Here is a 26912-nt window from a genome sequence, read left to right as displayed (position 1 = left end):
TTCCGCCTAATGTATTTGATATAGGTGATATGCGTTTCTAACTGGTAAACCATAAGTGATAGAGACCTAGGGTCTCTTGATTTGAGATCCTTGGTCCAAAAAAATGAAAATTAGGTCAAGGTCAAAGGTCAAGGTCAAATTCTAAATTTTGATTTTTGCTTATTTTCACTCTTTTTCATTAACCTTATAAGATTTCAACAAATTATTTTTACTAAATTGTTAGTTGTGACATGTCGTAACTTATAAATTTTGGTTGCCGGGTACGTAGACAATTAATTGAAATTTTCACCCATCCTTTATTTAGAATTATGAGTAAAGTGATATAACTCATTAACCATACATATTACAGATCTGGGGTCTTTTGATTTAAGGTCCTTTGTTTGTGACCTTGAAATTTATGTCAAGGTCATAGGCTAATTGGACGTTCTAGATTTTGACCTATGCTTCAAATTCATATAAATATATCAGAAAGCCATAGGAACTAACATTTTAAACTGATTTTTCCTATTTCAATATCTAAACTAGTGGAAAGACCTTCAATTGTTCTCTGAACAATTGGTTTTTAATTATTTTATTTTTTTTTTCTTCCGCCTAATTTTTTTTCTTGCGTAGTATTGTTGTTTCATAAGATGTCGCTTAGATATTTGGAATATGATATCATACAGTTTATACGCTTTAAAAATTAACAACCGCGTAACAAAATACTTTATGTTGTAAGAGTTATCTTCCCAAACACTGTTTTTCTTGTGGCCACTACTCCTTCGCAACCGTAAAAGATTATGACAAATTTATTTTCCCAAATTGCTCGTTACATCTTCAAGATTAGGCAATTCATTTGGACCGAAGCTTTCCAGAGACTCCTGGCATATGAGAGTTATTTCCCCTTATGCAAATGATATAAGTAATATGCATTTCAAACTGGTAAACCATAAGTGATAGAGACCTAGGGTCTTCAGATTTGAAGTCCTTGGTCCCAAAAAATGAAAATGAGGTCAAGGTCAAAGGTCAAGGTCATGTTCTAAATTTTGATTTTTGCTTATTTTCACTGATTTTCAAATATCGTATGACATATCGACAAATAATTTTTCATAAATTGTTAGTTGCGACATGTCCTAACTTGTATATTGTGGTTGAAAGGTTCGCAGAAAATAAATGGGAGTTTTTGCCCATCTTACATTTAGAATTACGTGTAAAGTGATAATACTCTTCAACCAAACATATTAAAGACCTAGGGTCTTTTGATTTAAGGTTTGTGACCTTGAAATTGAGGTCAAGGTCATAGGTTAATAGGACGTTCTAGATTTTGACCTTTGCTCTAACAAGATACCATAATGATAAACGCAATGATCATGATGATTTTGTAAAAACCATGATGGACGCAAAGTGATGAGAAAAGCTAACTTAGCCCTTTTTACTAATTTATATGTTTACTTAAAATCTTGCCTTGAGCTGATAGACAATTTAATTTTTATGTGGTGTTTTTTTCATTAACAATTAGCAATTTAATGATCAGTATATATCTGGACAACTGCTCTGTCAAATTAATTGTTATTTTTTTTTAAAAGAAACAAAAGTATTTAATGATTTCAATACACAAATAATATAAATATAAAAAGTCTGGTTAAACAGTTTTCTATATATAGAACAAGGAGACTATATCAGACCCTAAAAAAAGAATAGGTTTGTTTGCCCTAATACTACATGTACCTTCCTTGAAAATACTACCTACTTAAAAATCTTTTATTGTCCTAATGTGAAAATATTTATTTTTATTCAGATAGACATGAAGACTTATAAACATTGATACTTAAATTTCTCATAGCCAAAAGAAAAAGAAAAGAAATAGCCTACCTACATTGTAGCAACAAATATACCCACTTTCTCGATGCATAGATTGGGTGCTAAGGGTTTTGGCAAACCAAAATATTTCTAAGTGTGGCCTCATTCTGACCACAAATTTTCACTGATTTTGGATATATATATCCATATTGCGGCACATGATGTTAAAGGTTTTGTTATAAGAGTCAGGGTTCTCACTAGGAATTTTTCATGGTGAGTCCTGGGACTCATCACTTTTAGAAATGGTGAGTCCCAAAAGATTTTGATGAGTCCAGGATGCAATGTATTTTTTTTGTGTCATAAGATAATGAAATGTGACGAAATACAACTTATAAAACGATTCGTGTTGGGTTGGTAGTTTTTATTAAATCAATAAAAAAGATGACTTCTTAATAGTTATTGCTCAAAATTTATACATGTTACAGACTTCTTTCTGGGTCTATATCATATCCTTGATGTGGGGCCACATTGAAAAAAATGTTGGTTTGCCACAACCAGAGTTCCATAAAAAAGATCAGGGCAATAGTCTGAGTATTTGGTGCATAGTACAGAATAAATTTAAAATGTACATGTACAGAATATAAAAAAGAAGATGTGGTATGATTGCCAATGAGACAACTGTTCACAAGACAGTTTTTACAACTAAAGGTCACTGTACAGCCTTCAACAGTGAGCCAAAGCCCATTCAGCATAGTTACATGTAGCTTCAAAAGGCCCTGAAAGCTGTATCATAATTATGTCAACAAATTTAATCACAATCCCAATTCAGACAGTATCAAGCTGGAATATTGTGTCCAATATTGCCCCAATTGCCAGGGATTGATAAGCGCTCAATGAAGCATTTTATTCTACTGTGTAAAGTACCTTTTCACTGGATGATGTAAGATTTTGGTTCTGTAAATTTGATTTTGTATTTTTTACATTCTTGCCCGACAGAAAAAAACCAACCAAAAGCAATAAACTAAAGTAACGATGATAGTCCGTTGGAAGGGGACGAAAATTGGCTGACCCGTGTTAAGAGAGAGTCATATCTCTTGCACGGAAGCAGGACAAGTCGCCCCACTGGCAAGTCGCCCCACACCTAATCGCCCCACTTTTTCACCAACTCGCCCCAACCTTGATTACCAAATCGCCTCACTTTTTAAAAAATCGTCCCACATGTGAAATTGGTTTAATCATGTTAAATATTTATTTTAACTCTATTCATACTTGTACTATTCATAAGTGGAAATATTAATACTCACTTCTTACTGCTATATTAAAAAAAGGGAATAATATAAGAAGTTTCTATAAGGTTTTCAAGGGGATAGCATCTTTTTCCATAAGTGGGGCGAGTTGGCAGGAGTAATATTCATGGAATTTAACTTATATACAATGGGATAACATCTTTTTCTACAAGTGGGGCGAGTTGGCAGGAGTAATATTCACGGAATTTAACTTATATACAACGGGATAACATCTTTTTCCATAAGTGGGGCGAGTTGGCAGGAGTAATATTCACGGAATTTAACTTATATACAACGGGATAACATCTTTTTCCATAAGTGGGGCGAGTTGGCAGGAGTAATATTCACGGAATTTAACTTATATACAACGGGATAACATCTTTTTCCATAAGTGGGGCGAGTTGGCATTACTACATTCATCCTGGTTAATTATATAATATAAATCTAGATTATTATCATTTTCTTTTAAGTGGGGCGAGTTGGCAGGAGTAATATTCACGGAATAACATCTTTTTCCATAAGTGGGCCGAGTTGGCATTACTACATTCATCCTGGTTAATAATATATTAATCTAGATATTATTGTTTTCTATAAGTGGGGCGAGTTCGCAGGAGTAATATTCACGGAATTTAACTTATATACAACGGGATAACATCTTTTTCCATAAGTGGGGCGAGTTGGCTTTACTAAATTCATCCTGGTTAATAATATATTAATAATATATTAATCTAGATTTTATCGTTTTCCATTCAGTGGGGCAAGTTTTCAGGAGTAATTTTAACGGGATTTAACACATTTCACAAGTGGGGCGATTTTTTTAAAAAGTGGGGAGATTTGGTAATCCAGGTTGGGGCGTTTTTTTTTTTAAAGTGGGGCGAGTTGGTGAAAAAGTGGGGCGATTAGGAGTGGGGCGACTTGCCAGTGGGGCGACTTGTCATGGATTCCTCTTGCACGTTAAAGACACCCTTGTAGATTTCGAAAAAGAGTAGGCTAATGCTACTACAAGGCAGCACTCGCAAGACATCATAATTATTTGCAGTCCAGGAATTGGTACTAGGTAAACATGCTACATGTGAATATAAAGTATAAATATACAGGGTGTGCAGATTTTATTTTTGCACTTACCAGTTGCAAGTTTGGTGTTGACATCAAATATCCTTGGCCCATGGGATGCATTGTGGGTTTTGCCCATGGCAACACGTACAAAGTCATTACAGTTATAACAACGAACAATCAGGTGACCACATAAACCAGCAGGCAAAATTCCAATTCCATCTTTTAACTTCAATGTAATGTCACATCTGGAACATCTCATATTATCAAAAAAGGTTTGAATGTCAATCACATGTCTGGTATAACCTATTGGCTTTAATTTTCCAGAAAAATAGAACTCATTGATCTCATCAAACGATGCAGAGGATTGATACGTGTGATCATGTTGGAAAGAACCTGGTGTAAAAGATGTATCAAAATCGGGCGTAAAAGTAGTATCAAAATCGGGTGTAAAAGTAGTATCAAAATCGAGTGTAGATGGTGTATCAAAATCAGTTGTGGATAAATCGGGTCTAGATATGTTGTCTAATCTGTTGTTGTAAGTCTCTGCCTGACAGTTTTTCAAAAACCGACCGTTCTTCTTTCTGATAGGCATGTCGTCTGATATTGTTTACATTGCCGTAAATGGCGCGAAACTATGTCGTAAACAATAATAACAGTATAAATTTAAATAAAATATAAACTACGATCAAAAATTGATTTATTTTATCATTTTAGTTCCTAAAATAATCAGAAAAGGTATTGTTTATATTTATTTTATGTTATAACCGTTAAACCAACTACCGAAAAATGCCCGAGTTGCGCAATATTCAAAAACGCGTTCTAGATCGGGCCTCATTAATACATTATAAAGGCATAGGAACTAACATTTTAAACTGATTTTTCATATTTCAATATCAAAATACATCTTTACTAGTGGAAAGACCTTCAAATGTTCTCTGAACAATTGGTTTTTAATTTTATTTGTTTCTATTAACTTTTTAAAAGTTTTGTCACTATAGTAAACATTACAGTAAGCATTTATCGCTTTCTCTAACAAAGAGCTTTGATTCTTTTGTTCTATTTCAACCGGGTTTCCGACTGTTAAAGAACAATGAAGGAACCATTTCCCAAAGAAACAGTTCATTTGTTAAAAAGTTTAACGGACAAATAAACGAAGAAGAAACTTTGGTGAACGAAAACATTGATACTTATATTGAAGACACAAATGTAAATGAACATACAGATCCAGAAGTTAACCTTCGTAAGGATTCATCGATACCGTCAAGACCAAGACGTAATGAAAAGCTACCAGAGCGTTTTTATTAAAGATTTTGTGATGAACTAAAACTGTAAATGTTCGCTATAGACTGTATATATTTAGTATAATCATGTAGGGTTTCATTATATTATTTTCATACATTTTTACAGACAATTTCTTTAGATCAAATAAGTTCTTAATTTCGCTAAATTAATCTTTCAATAATATAATTATCAAAAGGAATGTAGTATTTACATTGTTGATATTTATCAGTTCAAGTTTGTTAACGTTAATCAGCTGTCGGTACTATAAACTGTATGCATTACCGGATGCAGTGACATGAGTGATGACCTTATCTTGAGATTCCCACGATCTGTATTCCTACTTAATGATCTTAAATGCTTGTTATAAAATCATGTGTATTGCTGTAGATGCTAGTAAGTTTATATTAAACCATGTAACCATAAAGTTGTATGTTTATTCCAAGGTACATTGAGAGCGTACACTACAGATCTGCTCTGTCTTTACCAGTGAACAAATTTAAAAAAAAACCTTGACAAGTATTTATCCTCAATTTTTCTTGATTATAGATTATTCATAATACATGCACTATGTGGCAATCGACACTGTCAACATGGCTGAATCAATTGAGAAGGGTAAAATGCAAGTAATTGTCTATCTTGAAAATCAAAACAGAGACAATCATAGCGATTTTGCCAATTTATTGGAAAAGAATGAATATAATGCATAAAATAAAACAGAAATGGTGCCTAGCTAAACTGATTGGAATAACAACTCCTATAGAAATATCCATAGAAATATCAATAAACTGAAACAACCACTACCTACCTCCTTTGATGCGTTACTGCGTTTAAATGACGATTTTCTTTTACCAGTTTTGACATTTCTGCTAGTGACTTAATTGGTTAACAACTCTCATAAAAAATCAGCAAAACTAGATGTACATAAATTGATGTGATCAAACCATCAATATGCTCATTATAGTGATTATGGTCAATTTTTGTGTTTTTTGCCAATGACCTAGAAATGTTTTACAGATAGAAATTAAAAAAAAAGCATACCGTTAATTATCAGGAATAAATGGTCATAAAATTCCGCGATAACTGGTACCATCAACGTTATCGTTAGGTCATAATCATGTGTGTGTTTCTAGTTGCCCGATCGACCCCCATATAAAAGCATCGAATCAATATAAAAGCATTGTCTCCAATTAAAAGCACCAACATTAACGTCTCTATTCGAAATTTTTAAAAAAAATCGGTAATTTTCTATGTGTTCGGCAAAAAACTATCAATATAAATTTCTTCGAAAACTGTTTACAGTAAATATTTTGATGATGCCATAGGTTTACCAAAAAATGTTATTCGAAATTGAGAGGGCAACGATGCTTGTTCTGGCAAGTCTTTGTTAATGGGTCTAATTACGTGTTTAATTTGCGTGAGATATAATGTTAAAATATTTCTGATTTGTAAAGATATTTTTAATACCTGAGTATGAAAAGCTGAAAATTAGAATGAAAAAAAAAAAACAATTATGAGGAATAATGATCTTTTTATTTTTGATGAAAAAATAGTCTTCTTCATGACTTTCAGCTAATCAATTTAAATTCTAAATCTTTAGTTCTACCAAAAAATCCTGCACTATCTTACACAGTTTGTTTTTTTCTTACCCCAGGAGTAGATTACCTTAGCCGTATTTGGCACAACTTTTTGGAATTTTGGATCCTCAATGCTCTTCAACTTTGTATTTATTTGGCTTTTTAACTATTTTGATCTGAGCGTCACTGATGAGTCTTAGGTAGACGAAACGCGCGTCTGGCGTTTAAAATTATAATCCTGGTACTTTTGATAACTATTTGGTAGGATAACTTGGAGCATGTTTTAATTTTCTTCATATTTAAAGAGATGTTTGACACTATAATCGCTAAAAACCGATTATGAGGAACAATGAATTTTATTTGTTTGCAGAAAAATAGTCGGCTTTTAATTGATGATAATTTTATTCCAATAACGACGTTTTAGATCTACCAAATTTCCTGCATAATCCTAAATCATAAGGTAAAATATTTTGAACACGCATTTCTTATTTTTCATATTTTGTAGAGGTGATTGACAGTGCAATCGATGAATGGAAGATACTGGATAAGCAAGTGGTTGAAACATCAGCTATTCAAAATCTTCAAAAACTCGCCAAAACTGCAGATACCATTACAGTAATCGGGTCTCCTGGCTGCGGAAAGTCAACTGCTTTGCACCATCTTGCTCTTCAAATGCATCTTGATCAAGATTACGACATTATTGATAGTTATGATCCCATGGATTTGAGAAACTATTTTAACCCGGAACGAAAACAGATTTTTGTTTTCGATGACATTTATGGAAAATATATGTTAGAACAACCGAAAATTGAAACTTGGTCGAGACTGTCAGAGCAGACTGAAAAGATTCTGCAAAAAACAACTATAAAGATTTTTTCATCTTGTAGAACACACATATATAATCAAATTAAAAGAGACAATGATGTCATTTGCAGAACTGTTTGTAACTTGTTATCAGATGAACACATATTAACTGTTGATGAGAGGGTTCTTATGGCAGGGAGATACCTTCCTGCAGATACGGTTGCTTCCCTTGTGGTAACAGAACACTTTAATAAATACGATTTTTTTCCGCTCCTATGTAAACTTTCTGCTAACAAAACACCAAAAGAGATAGAAGAATTATTTTATCGACCTGTTGATTTTGTCCTACAAGAGTTGCGGTGTATGATGATGCTGAATGACCAAACAACTATAGCTACGTTATTTTTATTTGTAATTTACAATAACTGTTTAACAAAAGAACTTTTATGTAGAAAGTCTGAAATCAGATTAATTTTACATGATTTGTCAGAGGAGTTCAAAATTCCCTTTGTTTTTTCTACCAAGATAGTGAAACAGCAGTTAGAGTTTTTAATGCAGTCTTACGTTATAGAAACTGAAAATAATTACAAACTTATTCATGATAAAATCTTCGATATTATGATTTATTGTTTAGGTCTGTACATGTTTGATCTAGTTATTGAATTTGCTCATTCAGATGTAATACGAGATCGTTTTCAGTTTGAATCCATAGGAGCACCAGGAAGTGAGAATATGATTACCGTATCTTCTGAAAAGGAAAGAGACTATCTTGAACGCTTGTGCAAAGACATAAAAAAGGGCAATGTTGAAAATGTATTTTTGAATCACCAGTTACAATACCAGTTATTTCGAACAAAACTTATTTCCATGGTTGAAAAAAATAAAGCAGATCTAGCAGGACCAATGTCAGTGCACTCAAACAAGAAGTCTTCTCCCTTGCTGATGATGTCAAAACAAGGATACTGCGATATGATCCGTTTGCTAATCGATATGAATTTGGATATAAATGTATGCGACGAATACCAAAGAACACCATTGTTTATATCATGTTGGGAGGGAAATGTAGACATAGTTAATTTACTATTAAACAACAAATGTAACCCTGATCTTTGTAGCAAATATGGAATGTCTCCTCTGTATGTCGCATCTTGGATGGGATTTATTCCCATTGTTAAGTTGCTGTTAGAAAGTAAATGCAATATGAATATAGATGAACATAACAATTGGAACCCCCTACATATTGCCTCTGTTCTAGGATACAACAGTATAGTTCAATTAATGTTACAACACAATTGCTTTCATTATATCAATATTTTTGACCCTAAATCACTTTTTTGCGTTAAACTCTTAAAGAAACACTTGCATGTGGCAAAGGATATTTTAAGACCTGCATGTTGTTCCGATACCTGTACTAAGTATACTAATTCAAGGTTAAGCATTGTCTTGCACGAGATGCATGCAATACTTTTTAAACTTTTTGTTCAACTTTTAAATGAGAAAAATAGTGTTGACTTACTACAGTATTTAAAAGGTAATACTATGCATGTAGATGTTTTAACATTATTATCATCTCACAAGTGTACTTCTGTTTCCTGCAATGATATTTTAAGAGAGTATAAACTATCTTTTTTAATTGCCATAGCATACGGATATGTAGATGCTGCTTCGCTGTTGTTGAAGGATCAAATTAAAGCAGGATATTTTTGTCAAGATGACAAGTCCCCTCTTGTACTTGCCATTGGAAATGAAAACATCTTAAAGATGCTATTGGAAAACGATTTCCTTCATACGTGTAAGTCACATGGACAGCTTTTGTGTGAAGCAGTGTCACAAGGATTTGTGAAAATTGTCAAGTTATTATTACAGAATAATGTGAATGGCAATGCTTGTGATAGGTTTGGCAAGTCACCACTTCATTTGGCAATTGAATGTTATAATGAAGATATTATCAAACTTTTGATACAAAGTAAGGCCGATACTAACATATCCGATAAATATGGTGAATCACCCTTACACATGGCAGCAAAATATAATAGAATAGAAACGGCAGAATTATTGCTAGCACATGGTTGTGATATAAACTTGCACAATGAAGACAACAAAACAACACCGCTAATTATAGCCACATCAAATGGCAATCAACAAATGGTCGCGTTACTACTCTCTCATGGTTGTGAAACTTTATGTAACACAAATAATGAAACACCACTTTATATCGCTACTAGCAAAGGTTATATGAAAATTGTTACCTTATTACTGAAGTATAAGTGTGATCCTAACGTGCAATATACATATATCAAAAAATCATTTAGATCACCAACTTTGTTTGAGCTTTATCAACATTTTGAAAGAAAATCAAACCCGAAAACCCCAGAATCTGACATCGACGCATTACGGAATTATGAAGATAAGTTTGGTATCGAAGAAGAATTTCATCAGTTTAACAAGAACCGTGAACCAATTGATGTAGACAAAGACTTTATCTGCGATCAGCTTGATATTAAAAATGATAAAATTATAGCAGAAGGAATACCCCCAAAATTTGCTCCTCTGTATATTGCGGCAAAACTTGGGTTTAAAAAAATAGTCAAAAAATTGCTCGAATACAATTGTAATCCAAACATTGTTAATGAATACAGCAACTCTGCTTTGTTTATTGCGTCAGCTAACGGACATACTGAAATAGTCAAACTATTGCTAGAAAACAAGTGTGATCCAAACATTGTTAATAAACGCAGCACCTCTGCGTTGTATGTTGCGTCAGCTAAAGGACATACTGAAATAGTCAAACTATTGCTAGAAAACAAGTGTGATCCAAACATTATGAATAAACACAGCAACTCTGCATTGTATGTTGCGTCAGCTAAAGGACATACTGAAATAGTCAAACTATTGCTAGAATACAAGTGTGATCCAAACATTGTAAATGAAGACGGCAACTCAGCATTGTTGATAGCGTCATATGAAGAACATACTGAAATAGTCAAAATATTGCTAAAACACAAGTGTGATCCAAACATTGTTAATAAACGCAGCACCTCTGCGTTGTATGTTGCGTCAGCTAAAGGACATACTGAAATAGTCAAACTATTGCTAAAACACAAGTGTGATCCAAACATTAAGCAAGAACACAGCAACTATGCAGTGTGTGCTGCGTCAGCTAAAGGACATACTGAAATAGTCAAACTATTGCTAGAATACAATTGTGATCCAAACATTGTAAATGAAGACGGCAACTCAGCATTGTTGATAGCGTCATATGAAGGACATACTGAAATAGTCAAAATATTGCTAAAACACAAGTGTGATCCAAACATTGTTAATAAACGCAGCACCTCTGCGTTGTATGTTGCGTCAGCTAAAGGACATACTGAAATAGTCAAACTATTGCTAAAACACAAGTGTGATCCAAACATTAAGCAAGAACACAGCAACTATGCAGTGTGTGCTGCGTCAGCTAAAGGACATACTGAAATAGTCAAACTATTACTCGAACACAAGTGTGATCCAAACATTGTTAATGAAGACGGCAACTCTGCATTGTTTATCGCGTCAGATGAAGGACATACTGAAATAGTCAAATTATTGCTAGAACACAATTGTTATCCAAACATTATAAATGAAGACGGCAACTCTGCATTGTTTGTTGCATCATTTGAAGGACATACTGAAATAGTCAAACTATTACTCGAACACAAGTGTGATCCAAACATTGTTAATGAAGACGGCAACTCTGCATTGTTTATTGCGTCAGATGAAGGACATACTGAAATAGTCAAACTATTGCTAGAACACAAATGTGATCCAAATATTAATGATAAAGACAGCAACACTGCATTGTATATTGCATCAGCTGTAGGATATACTGAAATAGTTAAACTATTGCTTGAGTACAAGTGTAATCAAAACGCTGTTAATGAAAACGGCAACTGTGCATTGCACCCTGCGTCAACTGATGGAAATATTGAAATAGTCAAACTATTGCTAGAACACAATTGTGATCCAAACATTATTGATAAAGATAGCAACTCTGCATTGCGGTTTGCGTCATCTAATGGGCATACTGAAATAGCTAAACTTCTGCTAAAACACAAGTGTGATCCAAACGTTGTTAATGAAATCGGCAACTCTGCATTGTTTATGGCATCAGATCAAGGAAATAGAAAAGTAGTCAAATTATTGCTAGAATATAATTGTGATCCAAACATTGTTAATGAAGACGGCAACTCAGCATTGTTGATGGCGTCAGATAAAAGACATACTGAAATAGTCAAACTATTGCTAGAACACAATTGTGATCCAAACATTAATAATAAAGACGGCAACTCTGTGTTGTGTGTTGCGTCAGCTAAAGGACATACTGAAATAGTTAAACTATTGCTAGAACACAAGTGTGATCCAAACGTTGTTAATGAAATCGGAATCTCTGCATTGTTTATAGCATCAGATCAAGGAAATAGAAAAATAGTCAATCTATTGCTAGAACACAAGTGTGATCCAAATATTGTTAATGAAGACGGCAACTCTGCACTGGTTGTTGCGTCAACTAAAGGACATACTGAAATAGTTAAACTATTGCTAGAACACACGTGTGATCCAAACGTTGTTATCGGCATCTCTGCATTGTTTATGGCATCAGATCAAGGAAATAGAAAAATAGTCGAACTATTGCTAAAACACAAGTGTGATCCAAATATTGTTAATGAAAGTGGCAACTCTTCATTGTATGTTGCGTCATCTAAAGGGAATGCTGAAATAGTCAAACTATTGCTAGAACACAAATGTGATCCAAATATTGTTAATGAAGACGGCAACTGTGCATTGCACTCTGCGTCAACTGATGGAAATATTGAAATAGTCAAACTATTGCTAGAACACAATTGTGATCCAAACATTATTGATAAAGACAGCAACTCTGCATTGCGGTTTGCGTCATCTAATGGGCATACTGAAATAGTTAAACTTCTGCTAGAACACAAGTGTAATCCAAATATTGTTAACGAAAACAAAAACTCTGCATTGCATTCTGCGTCATCTAAAGGGCATACTAAAATAATCGAACTATTGCTAGAACACAAGTGTGATCCAAATATTGTTAATAAAGACGGCAACTCTGCATTGTATTTTGCGTCATCTAATGGGCATACTAAAATAGCTAAACTTCTGCTAAAACACAAGTGTGATCCAAACGTTGTTAATGAAATCGGCAACTCTGCATTGTTTATGGCATCAGATCAAGGAAATAGAAAAATAGTCATATTATTGCTAGAATACAATTGTGATCCAAACATTGTTAATAAAGACGGCAACTCAGCATTGTTGATGGCGTCAGATAAAAGACATACTGAAATAGTCAAACTATTGCTAGAACACAATTGTGATCCAAACATTAATAATAAAGACGGCAACTCTGTGTTGTGTGTTGCGTCAGCTAAAGGACATACTGAAATAGTTAAACTATTGCTAGAACACAAGTGTGATCCAAACGGTGTTAATGAAATCGGAATCTCTGCACTGTTTATAGCATCAGATCAAGGAAATAGAAAAATAGTCAAACTATTGCTAGAACACAAGTGTGATCCAAATATTGTTAATGAAGACGGCAACTCTGCACTGTTTGTTGCGTCAACTAAAGGACATACTGAAATAGTTAAACTATTGCTAGAACACACGTGTGATCCATCTAATGGGCATACTGAAATAGTCGAACTATTGCTAGAACACAAGTGTGATCCAAATATTGTTAATGAAGACAGCAACTCTGCGTTGTATGCGGCGTCATCTAATGGGCATACTGAAATAGTCAAACTATTGCTAAAACACAAGTGTGATCCAAATATTCTTAATGAATACTGCAACTCTGCATTGTATTTTGCGTCATCTAAAGGGCATACTGAAATAGTCAAACTATTGCTAGAACACAAATGTGATCCAAATATTGTTAATGAAGACGGCAACTCTGCATTGTGTGTTGCGTCATCTTATGGGCATACTGAAATACTCAAACTTTTGCTAGAACACAATTGTGACCCAAATATTGTTAATGAAGACGGCAACTCTGCATTGTATTTTGCGTCATCTAATGGGCATACTGAAATAGTCAAACTATTGCTAGAACACAAGTGTGATCCAAATATTGTTAATGAAGACGGCAACTCTGCATTGCATCCTGCGTCAACTTTTGGAAATACTGAAATAGTCAAACTATTGCTAGAACACAATTGTGATCCAAACATTGTTAATAAAGACGGCGACTCAGCATTGTATGTTGCGTCATCTTATGGGCATACTGAAATAGTCGAACTATTGCTAGAACACAAGTGTGATCCAAATATTGTTAATGAAGACAGCAACTCTGCGTTGTATGCGGCGTCATCTAATGGGCATACTGAAATAGTCAAACTATTGCTAAAACACAAGTGTGATCCAAATATTCTTAATGAATACTGCAACTCTGCATTGTATTTTGCGTCATCTAAAGGGCATACTGAAATAGTCAAACTATTGCTAGAACACAAATGTGATCCAAATATTGTTAATGAAGACGGCAACTCTGCATTGCATCCTGCGTCAACTTTTGGACATACTGAAATAGTCAAACTATTGCTAGAACACAAATGTGATCCACATATTAATGATAAAGACAGCAACGCTGCATTGTATGTTGCGTCATCTTATGGGCATACTGAAATAGTCGAACTATTGCTAGAACACAAGTGTGATCCAAATATTGTTAATGAAGACGGCAACTCTGCATTGTATGTTGCGACATTTTATGGGCATACTGAAATAGTCGAACTATTGCTTGAATACAATTGTGATCCAAATGTGGTAAATGAAAACATGAACTCTGCATTGTATATTGTGTCAGGTGAAGGTAATACTGAAATAGTCAAACTATTGCTAGAAAACAAGTGTGATCCAAACATTATTAATGAAAACACCAACTCTGCATTGTTTGCTGCTTCGGATGGAGGTCATACTGACATAGTCAAACTATTGCTAGAGCATAAGTGTGATCCAAACATAATAAATGATGACAGAAATTCTGCATTGCATTCTGCGTCAGCTGCAGGACATACTGAAATAGTCAAACTATTGCTAAAACACAAGTGTGATCCAAATATTGTTAATGAAAGTGGCAACTCTGCATTGCATTCTGCGTCAGCTGAAGGGTATACTGAAATAGTCAAACTATTGATAGAGCATGACTGTGATCAAAACATTATGAATAACCACAGCAACTGTGCATTGCATTCTGCGTCAGCTGCAGGACATACTGAAATAGTCAAACTATTGCTAGAACACAAGTGTGATCAAAATATTTTTAATGAAAGTGGCAACTATGCATTGCATTCTGCGTCAGCTAAAGGACATACTGAAATAGTAAAACTACTGCTAGAAAACAAGTGGGATTCAAACGTTGTTTATGAAAACACTAATTCTGCGTTGTTTGCTGCGTCGGCTGAAGGTCATACTGAAATAGTCAAACTATTGCTAGAATATAAGTGTGATCCAAACACTGTTAATAAAGACGGCAACTCTGCATTGTTTATTGCGTCAGCTAAAGGATTCAATAAAATAGTCGACCTATTGCTAGAACACAAGTGTGATCCAAACATTATCAATAAACATGGATCAACTGCATTGTTTGTTCCCTCTGGTAAAGGAAAAATTGGAATAGTCAGACGATTGCTAAAACACAAGTGTGATCCAAACATTGTTAATGAAGACGGCAGCTCTGCATTGTTTGGTGCGATAGCTAACGGACACTATAAAACAGTCAAACATTTGCTAGAACAAAGGTGTGATCCAAACATTGTTAATAAACACGGCAACTCTGCAGTGTATGTTGCGACAAATAAAGGACATACTGAAATTGTCCAACTATTGCTTGAACACAAGTGTGATCCAAACATTATGGATAAAAACAGCAACACTGCATTACATTGTGCATCAATTGAAGGTCATACTGAAATAGTCAAACTATTGCTAAACTATAAGTGTGATACAACAATAGTTAATGAAGACGGCAACTCTGCATTGTTTGTAGCGTCAGCTAAAGGATATACAGAGATAGTCAAACTATTGCTAGAGAACAAGTGTTATCAAAAAATTGTCAATGAAAACAATATCTCTGCATTGTATGCTGCGTCAGCTAAGGGACATAATGCAATAGTCAAACTTTTGCTCGAAAACAAGTGTAATCCAAACGTTGTTTATGAAAACACCAACTCTGCGTTGTTTGCTGCGTTGGGTGAAGGTCATACTGAAATAGTCAACATATTGCTAAAATATAAGTGTGATCCAAACATTATCAATGAAGACGGCAACACTGTATTGTTTGTTGCGTCAGCTAAAGGACTCTATAAAATAGTCGAACTATTGCTAGAACACAAGTGTGATCCAAACGTTGTCAATAAACAAGGATCAACTGCATTGTTTGTTGCATCAGTTAAAGGAAAAATTAGAATAGTCAAACTTTTGCTAGAACGTAAGTGTGATCCTAACATTGTTAATGAAGACGGCAATTTTGCATTGTTTGTTGCGTCAGGTCAAGGAAATAGAAAAGTAGTCAAACTTTTGCTAGAACACAAATGTAATCCAAATATTGTTAATAAAAATGGTTACTCAGCATTGTGTGAAGCGTCAGCTAAAGGGTATACTGAAATCGTCAAACTATTGCTAGAATATAAGTGTGATCCAAAACTGGTAAATGAAGACGGCAACTCTGCATTGTTTGTTGCGTCAGCTAAAGGACATTATAAAACAGTCGAACTATTGCTAGAACACAAGTGTGATCCAAACGTTGTCAATAAACAAGGATCAACTGCATTGTTTGTTGCATCAGTTAAAGGAAAAATTAGAATAGTCAAACTTTTGCTAGAACACAAATGTGATCCAAATATTGTTAATAAAAATGGTTACTCAGCATTGTGTAAAGCGTCAGACAAAGGTTATACTGAAATAGTCAAACTATTGCTAGAATATAAGTGTGATCCAACACTGGTAAATGAAGACGGCAACTCTGTATTGTTTTTTGCGTCAGCTAAAGTTCATAACTTTTGCTAGAACACAAATGTAAACTAAAAGGTGATAATGAACGCAGCATGCTTCATTGTTTGTTGCGTCAGGTGAAGGAAATACTGAAGTAGTCGATTATTTGCTAGAACACATGTAATTCAAACATGTTCAGTTAAAACTGCAGCTTTGCATTGTTTGAGGAGTAAGTTCAAGAACACACTTAAATATTTAGAACATTATTAGATAATGGTAACAATCCTCATATTTGCAATCCAAATAAAATTGAGAATGGAAATGGGGAATGTGCCAAAGAAACAACACCCGGACCATAGAGCAGACCAAGTACGAATCTCCAATGCATGTTGCTTTTCGTTATGGCAATACAGAAATTGTAAAGTAATTGTAAAATCATAAGTTTGAACATAGGTTTTGCAACAAACGAAAAGCAGAAAATCTCATAAAACCGAAAATCTTTTGTTTTAAAGTTTAATTTACTGCTACAACAAAAGAAGAATAAGATATTAAAAAGTTCCCGAGGCACATAAGTATAACGGGAATTGATTGTCTTCTTGCGCATGTGTAATACACGTACGTGTAGGCGTAGAATTTTTTGGCGCCAAAATATTAGGTTGTAAAGTGACTGTTTTATATAGTTAATTCTAGCCTGTACTTCGTACTTTGAACATCGTATTTTTAAGGGTTTTTTTTAAGGAAAAAAGATTTGCATAATTTTGTATTTCGATAAATATATTGATTTTTATATAGGTTGATTGGCTATACAAACGTAATCGTATTTCGACTTTTGTACCAAAAATGTTTATAGCCCTTGAGTCCTAATGACTCGCTTTCTCTTCTATTTCAATATTTACAAACAAAATTATGTTTTTCTTTTTCTCATTTGATTAGTGAGGTCCAACACTTAGAGTTTCGTTGGCATTGACACAGGTTTCCTAAATGGGTTTTTCCTGGGCGACCACGAAACATTCATTTATTCAGTTATTCAAATACAAGAGGTTGACATTTATAAGTATATGTTTTTGTTGAACAATGGTGTTATTGTTTTCACATTGTATAGTGTATAATATTTTTATATTGTCTTATTAAATCGGCAGCTCACAATTTGCAGTACTCGAGCTAGTCAACAACATAAGTTTGTGTTGTGTTTTTCTTTAAATAGTTGAGTTTAGATGTATTAAGTGGAAAGAAGACTGGTGAGTTACATAGGATCAATATTTTCCTTCAGATCTAGTGCCAATTTTTATATGTGCTAGTCGCATACAAAATATGTAAAGAATTCCAATTCAAAGTGTTATCTCTTTTGAAAATTTTGAATTATTGTTAACATTAATTGAAAGTAAAATTTATAGATTTTCACTTTTTTTTCGATTTTCAGTTATAGTTTAACGAGCAAAAGTTATATGCCAAATTTTTGAAAAAAAATCTTTGACATAGCATGGAATTATAGTCACTTCATACCCTAGCCATTTCGTACCCTGACCATTTCGTACCTTGACCATTTCGTACCTCATGGAATATAACATGTATACAATTTCATACCTCATGTAAGATTAATATGTATGCCGTTTCGTACTTCATGGAAGATTTAGATTCAGACTCCGAACTATTTCAAAATAATTTTTCTACGTGTAATTTTACCTTTTTAATGTAATATCTCTTTAGAATTATTGTGTGTCGTATACATACATATTATAAGGATTCCTCAACAATAACAAAACAAATAACAGAGGTAAATCTGAAATTCGAATAAATCGTGAAGACAAAAAGAAAAAATATGGTCATTAGTATATGTCACGAAATGGTAAATGTTGGGTACGAAATGGCAGATTCGGGTACGAAAAGACTTGCTTCCGCCCATTTACTGTAACTTGACCGTAAGCAGTGGTTTCCCCCAATTAGACAGTCATGTAAGATTACACATTGTGATTGAAATTCAGCGTTAAACCTTACAGTAGCAAACATTTCAAAAGAAATGACTCTCTGTGACAGAATCAGTTTAAACAAAGCAAATTTTATGCAATGTCTCGTTTTAGGGACAAAACCAAATTTCCAAATCTATTTTTTAAGGAGTGATGGTGATACATGGCTGTGTACATAATGTATATACAACTCGTCTAAACATCAACCCAACAATGTTAGATCTGTAAATTTGCTTTCGCAAATTTTTGGTTCTTCCCTCGCCGGGATTCGAACCCATGCTACTGTGATATCGTGACACCAAATCGCCTGCACTGCAGCCGTCCCGCTAGACCACACGACCACCTGTGCTCTCAAAAAAAGAGCTTTCGGTGGGCATGTGTTACCTTTCCACGTCCGTTTTAATCTAGCGGCGTACTACAGTACATGATATATAAGGCATTAAGATATTATTGTTACAGATCAGCTAAATTATCTATAGTAAAGGATCCTACAAATTAATGTAATATACAGTCACAGAAAATAATTATATTCATAAGTACGTCTGAGTCAGTGACAACTCTACAACAGGTGTATCCATCGGATCGCCATCAATGATGGTGATACATGGCTGTGTACATAATGTATATACAACTCGTCTAAACATCAACCCAACAATGTTAGATCTGTAAATTTGCTTTCGCAAATTTTTGGTTCTTCCCTCGCCGGGATACATGTAGATATATATACACTCAACTAAAAGGTTAAGGATTACTAATTTAATTTACATTATAATACATGTAGATATATATATATAGGCAGATGTGGTATGAGTGCCAATGAGACATCTCTTCATCCAAGTCACAATTTATAAAAGTAAACCGTTATAGGTCAAGGTACGGTCTATAACACGGACCCTTGGCTCACACCGAACAGCTAGCTATAAAGGGTCCCCAAAAAATATTAGTGTAATTTTATTCAAACGGGAAAACAAACTAATCTATATAAAAAACGTGAAACGAGAAAAACTTATGAACCACATCAACAAACTACCGAAAATCATGATTCCTGACTTAGTACAGGTGCAAACCATTGCAGCGGGATTAAACGTTTTAATGGTACCAAACCTTTTCCCTTATCTGAAACAAAAGTGTGACATCACAACCTAGAAAGACACACTATAAAATATCTATTGAAATGGCTAAATTCAATCAAAAAACGTAGTCACACAAAAATGAACATACACTGAACGAATAAATTTGATCTATGATACAATGTAAATACAAAGTTAATAAAAAAAAATAAGTGGTGAATATTTTTTTAAATAAAAAGTAAAAGTAACATACCGCTGTAAAATGCTAAAACCTTTTAGAAAAACATTAACTTTGAAAAAAAATTAAGTCACATTATACACATGTAAATGAAAATAGTTTTGTACATATTTAAAGATTAATAGTAAGATCCAATCTGAACAGATTTTTTTCTTATGTTTATATGTGATATATTTTAGGGGTACGGCAATAAATTTTGTATACTACAAATTAATAGTTTTAAGTTATAAATCTCAGAAGAATTTGCATCGCAGTTTAACGTCATATAAATAATCATGTCATTGCGCCAAACAAATTAAAGCGTATACAATCCCTCATAATGTGTATCTTTTTTTCACGTTTCTGTACCGATACATTGCACTCATTTTAGTGCTGAATATTGCGCTATGTAAAACATATGTTATGTTAACTTAATTTAGATATTATAAAAATTCAACAAGATACTAGTTCAGAACTAAATTTAAAAAAAAATATTTAAAGTTTAAGTAAAAACGAGCTCTAAAACTTTATTTATATATATAAGAACCTTAAACCAAATCTATTTGTTGTAGAGACTATGTGAACACAAAACTTTACATATAGAAAATTAATAACAAAACTAAGAATAAGTAACTATAGTTAAATATAGAAAAGGGAAGACATTCGAATATTCTTAGAGAGCAGAGAGTATGTTCATTCCTTTTGTTTTGTTTTGTCCTCTAGTTTTATCCATGTAGCGTCTTTAAAAAAATCTCCAACAACCCCAATAACCTACTTTTCTTTTCATAATTTTTATTACATATAGTTTAAAAAGCCATATTGAAAATCCTTTAAACCCTTGATTTTTTTCCTATTTTTTTTTTTTGAGAGAGAATTACTAGTATATCCCGCAAAATTTCCCATGGCTTTTATTTTGAAAACAAGCACACCTTCATTTTTTTTTATTAGTTTCTTTATTTATATACTATCAATTAATAACAGTATTTAAAAAAAAACCTTGTTATTTTGGAACAGAGTAGAGAGCATCCTTTAATGTAACATATTTATGATATTAGAAAATGAAAAACATTTCTTATTCCATTGTGAAAAAAAACCATATTGTTTATAGTTTACATGACAATAAATATTTGAGTTTGAATTGTTATATACCAATATAGACATTAAGTGTGTCTATTTTGTTTCATCCTGTAATCAATTATACAACTTCATACAGTTTCTTTTTTAATGTGTATGTTATTTGAAGAGATTTTAGGGGCTTTCATACTTACTAGGGACATGTTTTCTTGTGGGTTTTTTTTTTTTGGGGGGGGGGGGGTTGTTTGTTTGTTTGTTTTTGTTTTTAATTTATATTTATGTTTTTGTTTTTGTTTATAATATATCATGCCATAAATCTGTAAAAATTATTCAATATCTTGATATATCTTTAATGTTTATTCCTTTTCCTTTAGCTAAATGTTGTTGTTTATACTTTTATTTTTATTTTTAACACTGTGAAGTAGTTTGTCTGTTGTTTTGTTTGTTTTTCCCTTTTAATATAAATTAATACAGATGTTTGTTACATATCGTAGGATTACTAGTTTGCAATACGCATGCATTATTTCATGCAATGAAAACGTCATATAAGGCAAAATTAGATTTTAAAAAAAACACCAAAAAGACAAGTAACATACAAAACTTGACATAGAAAACTAAACGACAACAAAAACAGACACCTAGCAACCTATAGCTGTTTACAGATCAGATAACATGCAGTCTTCATTTACTATTCTGAGGGGGAATTTTGATTCCAGAACCTTAACTATATAGACTATTTCTAAATACCAAGTTTCTTACTGCTATTTGGAACCCAAAACAAGAGAATCCATTTTTCGATTCAATTTCTTTGTCCTTAGTTGAATTAAATTTTGCCAAAATCGTACAATTACTTCTGCGACCTTTTTTCCCGGAGCTGTGAATTGTAACACAGTTGATTCTTTTGTCAATGTTTAACTTTTGTTTGATAATGAATTTAGTGTATCTTCCGTGTTTTCTTCCGAGTGAAATTAAATTCCAGTAAAGTTGAGGTTGGTTTTCATTGAGCGCCACTTTAGCTCGATGACATCATCTTCAATGTTACGCAATCTGAAATCTACGTTGTCATTACGATCTTTCTGATCTTTCGAGAAAACCCCACAAAACAGGCGCCAACATTCACCCTAGCCTGAGGCAGTAGTGTAACATTACAAAATAAAAAGACACACTATAAAATATCAGTTGAAATGTATTGGACAGTCAATGAAGTCATGATTTGTGCAATGCCGAAATATGAAGATCGACAGGAAGTAGGATTGTTATGATTTAACCATATGAAAGATATTGATCAAGATATGAGAAATATGACTGTGTATGAAACAAAATGGTATTTCAAGTTTTGAATTTCTATCCATAGTAGTTTGATTGATTAAAAAGCTTTCATGAAATGAGTATTCGTACACGATCATATCACCAGGACGAATACCAAAGGTCTATAACTGTACAATCAACATATACTGTCAATATTGTTTCAAGTTTCAAGGTGTCCAATTAGTCGTTTCGGGGATTTAAACATTACATACAGACAGTATACAATTGACAGATTTTCAAAATGTCCCTTTTGAAAAATCATAGAAATGGAAAAATTCAAATAGAAGAACAGAAACAGAAACGTACAAAGGTTTTTTATATGAAATTTTATATAGAACACATGGTACTGTTTTCATTATAAAAACTTACGTCGACGATAAAAAAAAAAAAAAGAAACTTAGAGATTAAGTATGAATGCCTATCAGACCACTCTCCAACAGAAGCACAATTACGTGACCTTAAAAACATGTACGAATCAACAATGAAACAAAACATACTATAATGTCCGCTTTTAAAGGTTAAAAAATGGAAAACATTCAAAAGCGAAAAAACAACGACCTGATTAATTTCAAAATAATAAAAATAAGACGTATATACACATACAACGGCCCCATCGTGACAAATCGTGAAACTAGTCTAACAAAAAACAAAGGCCTCATGTATGTCAGCACAAATATAACAGACACCAACCAACTACAACCGCTCATACCATTCTAGATTCAGGATTCTTTATTTCGTATAAAAACAAGTAAATGTAACAAAAAAAAGATAACATCTAAACATACTGTATAGCGGGCCATTTTCGCGGGTGTAAATTTCGAGTTATTAACTGAACTTGGTACACGAAATATGTTGGCGGATTCAAAACTTTTATCAATACCTTTGAATGTACACTTTTAAATTGGCGGAATTTATTATGGCGATTTTGTTCTATCAATGAAAATGCGCGAAAATAACCTTCTATACGGTATAATATCATACAGAATCTGCGCATGCCAAATTTGTATAAAAAAAGCATAAATTGATGAGAAACTGATGATCAACCTATAGAATTAACATCTCTGTTTTATAAATTCTGATTAATTAACACAAGTTTACTGGGCTGATGGCCGTAATTTGATTCAAGGTCATCCAAAGATGGCGGATAAAAAACCAGGTCAGTATCTGTATTGTCTGTTCAAGTGTTTCTATATTATTTTCTATACAAAGCATACATTAGTATGATGTAAATATATAAAAGATTCATACGGAAATCACAAATTACTACCGAGAAATTAGAATGAAAGAGGAAATTCGATTTGAAAAAATCAGGAAGATGACCGTAAATCACAATGGAGATGACCGTAACAGTACCAGCGATTCAAAACAAGGGTGACCGTAGTTGGTTAAAAGATGACCGTAATTTATAAAAGATGACCGTAATTTTTAAAGGATGACCGTAATTTTTTTAAAGGATGACTGTCAATTCTAAGAAATATCCGTATTTGTATTAATACCTTTTTTGTATAAAAAAAACCACACCATTATTCCAACAACCCAAATGGTCCCACAGCCAATTGGTTCGACAACCAATTAGTCCGATAGCCCATTGGTCCCACAGCCCAATAATCTGACAACCCATTAGTCCGACACTTATCAGGATATCATCAGGGTAAAATAAAATTTGTCAGGCTGTCTCTATTATTACGTATCATATGCTATATGATATTTTAAAAAGAAGTCCGTATATATTACGACAAAAGAGATGATTTCAGCTTTTCAATTGTGAACTTTCCATTTTTTTAAGTAGCAACATTCTAGAAGCACCTGCATACGGGGTATATATCTCCCAATTGATACGATATTGCCGTGCTTGCATTTCCTATCATGATTTTCTTGATAGAGGTTTGCTGCTCACAAAGAAGCTATTAAACCAAGAGTTCCAAATGGTGAAGTTGAAAATATCTCTTCGTTAATTTTACGGACGTCATCACGAGTTGGTTGACCGTTATGGAATAACCGTTTCACAAATGATATCGGATATTTTGCTTACGTCGTAACTACAATCCCCTTTCCATTTACACGAATGTGTCCTACCTAATTAGACTATTTACCGGATTTGTTATCACATAAGCAACACGACGGGTGCCACATGTGGAGCAGGATCTGCTTATCCGTCCGGAGCACCTGAGATCATCCCTAGTTTTTGGTGGGGTTTGTTTTGCTTATTCTTTAGTTTTTTATGTTGTGTCATGTGTACTATTGTTTGTCTGTTTGTCTTTTTCATTTTTAGTCATGGCGTTGACAGTTTATTTTCGATTTATGAGTTTGACTGTCCCTCTGGTATCTTTCGTCCCTCTTTTACATAGGTAGTTCGAATACTTTCTATAAACTCAATTCGAAATCTGTATATTGAATAGAACAGAAAAGAATAACTCATTTTCCGAGTTCTGATATCACAGCTATACGTAATTACAATTTTCGCGCCATTTCATTTATATAGATACAGAATTAAGAAAAATTCAACGGATAGTCAAAACTGTTTCAGTTTGGATAGATTTCGAATTCCGTAAAAATATAAACAGAATCGTGACGTAACAATTATTTGTATACCGCATACGCAAAAACACACTATACAGAATTTTGATGACGAGTTGAGCCCTTTTCATCTAATTTTTAACCCTAAAAACTTAATGTGCCTGTCCCAAGTCAGAAACTGGTAGTTTAGTGGTTGTAGTTGGTTCGTGTCAGTCATATTTGTTTTTCTTAAATAGTTTTGTTGTAATTCATCAGTCCTCCCAACCATTATAAAAAGGCTTGTTTTCTAGATTTTAAGATAAGTTCGGGATGTAGAATCGGTACCCCTACAAATATATTGAGTGTCATGGGCTGTCGGAATAGTTTGGACTTTCGGAGTAATTGGCTGTCGAAAAAATGGTTGTCGGACTAACATGGTGTCACAGATTTGGTTATTTCTTAGAATTGGCGGTCATTCTTTAAAAGTTACGGTCATTCTTTATAAATTACGGTCATCCTTTACAAATTACGGTCATCTTTTTACCACATGGTAATCCTTGTTATATGATACGGCCATCTTGAAATATTCTAATGATAATTTACGGTCATCTTAGCAATTTTTCTGTTTCCTATACATCTCTCGGTAGTTCTTTGTGATTCCCGTGTAAATCCTTTCCGTGCTGACATGAATTATCATTGATATGGTTATATTTATAAATTAACTGTTTATAAAATTTAGAATTTTTGAAATACTAAGGCTTTTCTACCTCAGGCATAGATTACCGTACCTGGATTTGGCAAAACTTTTAGGAATTTTGGTCCTCAATGCTCTTCAACTTCGTACTTTATTTGGCTTTTTTAACTTTTTTGGATTCGAGCGTCACTGATGAGTCTTTTGTAGACGAAACCCACGTCTGGCGTATATATAAAATTCAGTCCTGGTATCTATGATGAGTTTATTTACAACCACTGGGTCGATGCCACTGCTGGTGGAGATGTATTTCCCCGAGGGTATCACCAGCCCAGTAGTCAGCACTTTTTGTGCTGACATGAATTATCATTGATATGGTTATATTTATAAATCAACTGTTTACAAAATTTGGAATTTTTAAAATACTAAGGCTTTTCTACCTCAGGCATATATTACCTTAGCTGGATTTGGCAAAACTTTTAGGAATTTTGGTCATCAATGCTCTTCAACTTCGTACTTTATTTGGCCTTTTTAACTTTTTTGGATTCGAGCGTGACTGATGAGTCTTTTGTAGACGAAACGCGCGACTGGCGTATAAACAAAGTTTAGTCCTGGTATCTATGATGAGTTTATTTATAAATTTACATCATACCAATGTATGCTTTGTAAAGAAAATATTATAGAAACACTTTAACAGACAATACAGGTACTGACCTGATTTTTCATCCGCCATCTTGGGATGATTGTGAATCAAATAACGGTCATCAGCTTTACCCCAGTGCACGTTTGTGATACCTGAATCAGCGTGGGGTATGGCTATTGGTATAAGATTCCGTATAGACCTGAGTATATGGGAGCGACAAATCAAATAGGACATTTTTTCTCGATTTCTAAACAACATTTACAATCGTGTACAGCAGATTTTGGTCTGTCTTTTCAAATGCGATTGCAATACAACGGATTTTTCGTTCATGTGCAACAGATTTTGGTCTGCCTTTCCAAATGCGATTGCAACACAACGGATTTTTCGATCATGTTCAACAGATTTTGGTCTGCCTATCCAAATGCAATGGCAATACATCGAATTTTCGATCATGTGCAACAGATTTTGGTCTGCCTTTCCAAATGCAATTGCAGTACAACGCATTTTTCTATCATGTGTAGGAGATTTTGGTCTGTGATTCCAAATGCGATTTCAATACAACGGATTGTTCAATCGTGTACAGCAGATTTTTTTCTGTGCTTCTAAATGCGATTTCAATACTACGGATTTTTCTATTGTTTACAGAAGATTATGTTCAGTGTTACCTAATGG

General features: G+C 33.5%; 1 protein-coding gene across 1 annotated transcript; it reads left to right on the top strand.

The window, feature by feature from the left end:
* Positions 1-5992: 5992 nt before the first annotated feature.
* LOC143074092 (uncharacterized) lies at positions 5993-17136 on the top strand. The gene is made up of 5 exons (XM_076249640.1): positions 5993-6025; positions 10904-11084; positions 11535-11678; positions 13014-15812; positions 17048-17136. The coding sequence occupies exons 1-5, from the start codon at positions 5993-5995 to the stop codon at positions 17134-17136; spliced, it is 3246 nt and encodes a 1081-aa protein (XP_076105755.1).
* The last annotated feature ends 9776 nt before the right edge of the window (positions 17137-26912 follow it).

This window comes from Mytilus galloprovincialis, chromosome 5 (assembly GCF_965363235.1).
Source record: "Mytilus galloprovincialis chromosome 5, xbMytGall1.hap1.1, whole genome shotgun sequence".
NCBI classification, from domain to species: Eukaryota; Metazoa; Mollusca; class Bivalvia; order Mytilida; family Mytilidae; genus Mytilus; species Mytilus galloprovincialis.
The sequence above is the reverse complement of the archived record's forward strand: the minus strand, read 5'-3'. Positions and strand labels throughout refer to the sequence as shown.